The 2,721-nt window shown below is 52.1% G+C and overlaps 1 protein-coding gene across 1 annotated transcript; it reads right to left on the reverse strand.

Moving 5' to 3' along the window:
- Positions 1-815: 815 nt before the first annotated feature.
- LOC142578528 (uncharacterized) lies at positions 816-1,388 on the reverse strand. The gene has a single exon (XM_075687905.1). The coding sequence runs from the start codon at positions 1,386-1,388 to the stop codon at positions 816-818; it is 573 nt and encodes a 190-aa protein (XP_075544020.1).
- Between the last annotated feature and the right edge of the window lie 1,333 nt (positions 1,389-2,721).

Below are 2,721 nucleotides of genomic sequence, written 5' to 3' on the forward strand. Positions count from 1 at the left end.
GATTCAGACATCTTATCTCTGAGAGCGTAGGGTACAGTACGGGCCTTAAAGAACCGTGGACACGCGTTTTCTTTCAATTGAAATGTGACCGGTGGTCCTTTGCACAGGCCGAGTCCCGGAGCAAACACGTCGGCATATTCGTCAAGCAGCTGTTGCAGACCTGTGCTGACAGCCTGTATTCCAGCCGGCTGCAGATTCGCTACCACATTCGACAACATTGCCACTCCAACTTCATTAAATGCCTTGATGGTGTCTCTGCCGCACAAAGATGGTCCGGAGCTGTCGACCACTATGACAGTACCAGGAATATCTTTCCCGTCGCACGTAGCGGTCATGCTAAGCTGGCCGACAAGTGGAAGTTCTCCCAAGAGACAAGAGAGCTTGAACTGTGAACTCTCCAACGGAGGCCAGAGCTGCTTGTACTTGTGGAACACCGTTACGGGAATGACGCTTACAGGTGACCCCGTGTCCACCAACATAGTGAGCGGAACGTTATTCCAACTGATGTCCTTGTAAATAGGCCTAACCTTGCGGATACTGGCTGCGTGATGGAGAACCGCTGCAATCGTGTGCAAGGCGTCGTTGTCATCCGAGCTTGTGTCCTCTCCGGCTGCCATGGCGTACGAACCCTGGCGCCGTTGTCTTGCTGGATAAGATCCCTGCCGACGGTCACTATTTGTGCTAGACAGGCACATCCGACGTAGATGTCCTCGTTTTCCACACCGGTGGCACACCGCGCGAAGGTGTTTGCACTCGTCCTCAGCATGCGATTCTCCACACCTTCCACACACGTCGCGTTGTTCCGGCTTGGGAAGTCACTTCGAGGAATGGCTCTTTTGTCGGGCAAAATGTACTTCTGAGTGCGCCGAGTTCATGCGCCTGGCATTTTCAACAGCTCTCTGTGCTGAGACAGCGAAGTCTTCAGCCTCTTCTAGGGTGAGCTTCCGTCGCGTCAGTAAATGGCGCCGAACGTCTTCATCCAGCACTCCGCAAACGATTCGATCCCTCAACATGCGCTCCAATGACGTGCCGAAGTTACACTTCTCAGCTAGGCGTCGAATGTCCGCAATGAAGTCCTGAGCAGCTTCCCCGTCTTGTTGCGAACGCATGAAGAAAGCATAACTTGCAGCGATCTCGTTGACCTCCGGAGCATAGTGATCTTCCAGATACCCGACGACTTCCTCATAGCTCAGTTCATTCACCTTTTTTGGTTGACACCGGCCCTGCACCACACGCACTGCACTGTCCGTGAGCGAAGCGATGAGCAGCGCTCGCTTCTTCGTTGGGTCCACGATGCTATGAGCCTCAAAGTACGCCTCCAGGCGAACGCGATACGTAGGCCACGTACCTTCTGCATCGGCAAACTCCGGTGGCCGTCCAGCACTCATGCTGACGCGGGTCTTCTCACCTAGCGACGCTAGGCCTCGTCGCCACTGATATGTCGCACTAGGCCTAAAAACACTGACATCAATCAGACATAACGCCGCAAGCACCGCAGCTTTATTGCAGCCTGCGTCCGTGTGTCCCGCTGCTCACGTGTCATGATGACTATGGCAGTGCCGATGAAAACATCGATGAAGATGACGATGAAGTTGGCGATACATCAATTCTGTTCAGCAAACTCTACTAATAACTCTCCCCTGCTATTCCTAGTGCCTATGCCATATTCCCCCACTGCCTTGTATCCAGCCTGCTTCTTGCCTACCTTGGCATTAAAGTCGCCCATTAGTATAGTGTATTTAGTTTTCACTCTACCCATCGCCGATTCCACGTCTTCATAGAAGCTTTCGACTTCCTGGTCATCATGACTGCATGTAGGGGCGTAGAGCTGTACAATCTTCATTTTGTACCTTTTATTAAGTTTCACAACAAGACCTGCCACCCTCTCGTTAATGCTATAGAATTCCTGTATGTTACCAGCTATATTCTTATTAATCAGGAATCCGACTCCTAGTTCTCTCCGCTAAGCCCCGGTAGCACAGGACGTGCCCGCTTTTTAGCACTGTATAGGCTTCTTTCGGCCTCCTAACTTCACTGAGCCCTATTTTATCCCATTTACTGCGCTCTAATTCCTCTAATAGCACTGCTAGACTCGCCTCACTAGATAACGTTCTAGCGTGAAACGTTGCCAAGTTCATATTCCAATGGCGGCCTGTCCGGAGCCAGTGATTCTTAGCACCCTCTGCTGCGTCGCAGGTCTGACCGCCGCCGTGGTCAGTTGCTTCGCAGCTGCTGGGGACTGAGGGCCGGGGTTTGACTGTTGTGTTCATACAGGAGGTTGTGGCGAAGTACTGCACCAGGGTGGCCAATCCTGCTCTGGTGAGGGAGTGCGTTACCGGTTCTGGTCACCGGGATCAGGCGACACTCCAGGCCTGTTTGTGCAATTTTATCAACACGCGGATTTTTTTTAATCCGGTGGAAAATTGCCGGCACCGGGATTCGAACCACGGACCTCTTGCACGCGAGGTGGGTGTTCTACCTCTACGCCACCGCTGCAGACTTGCAGTGCAGGCATTTAAAGCGTGCTGTTATCTGAGCAACTTCCGAAACCTGCTAATTAAGAATGATGACGAAATCAATTGAGCAATTTGTTTGACTAGATTAAAGAGGGAGCTTTAGCTCGGACCAACTGTAGTGGCTTAGTGTATCTGGGGTTGCGCTGCTAGGTACACTGTCATGGGCTCAAATCCCAGCTGCAGTGGCCACGTATCGACAAGGGAG

The sequence above is a fragment of the Dermacentor variabilis genome, chromosome 4 (genome assembly GCF_050947875.1).
Source record: "Dermacentor variabilis isolate Ectoservices chromosome 4, ASM5094787v1, whole genome shotgun sequence".
NCBI classification, from domain to species: Eukaryota; Metazoa; Arthropoda; class Arachnida; order Ixodida; family Ixodidae; genus Dermacentor; species Dermacentor variabilis.

What these genes read in the sequence shown, in the direction of transcription:
- LOC142578528 (XM_075687905.1), bottom strand. Translation starts at nt 1,388, where the DNA reads ATGAGTGCTGGACGGCCACCGGAGTTTGCCGATGCAGAAGGTACGTGG.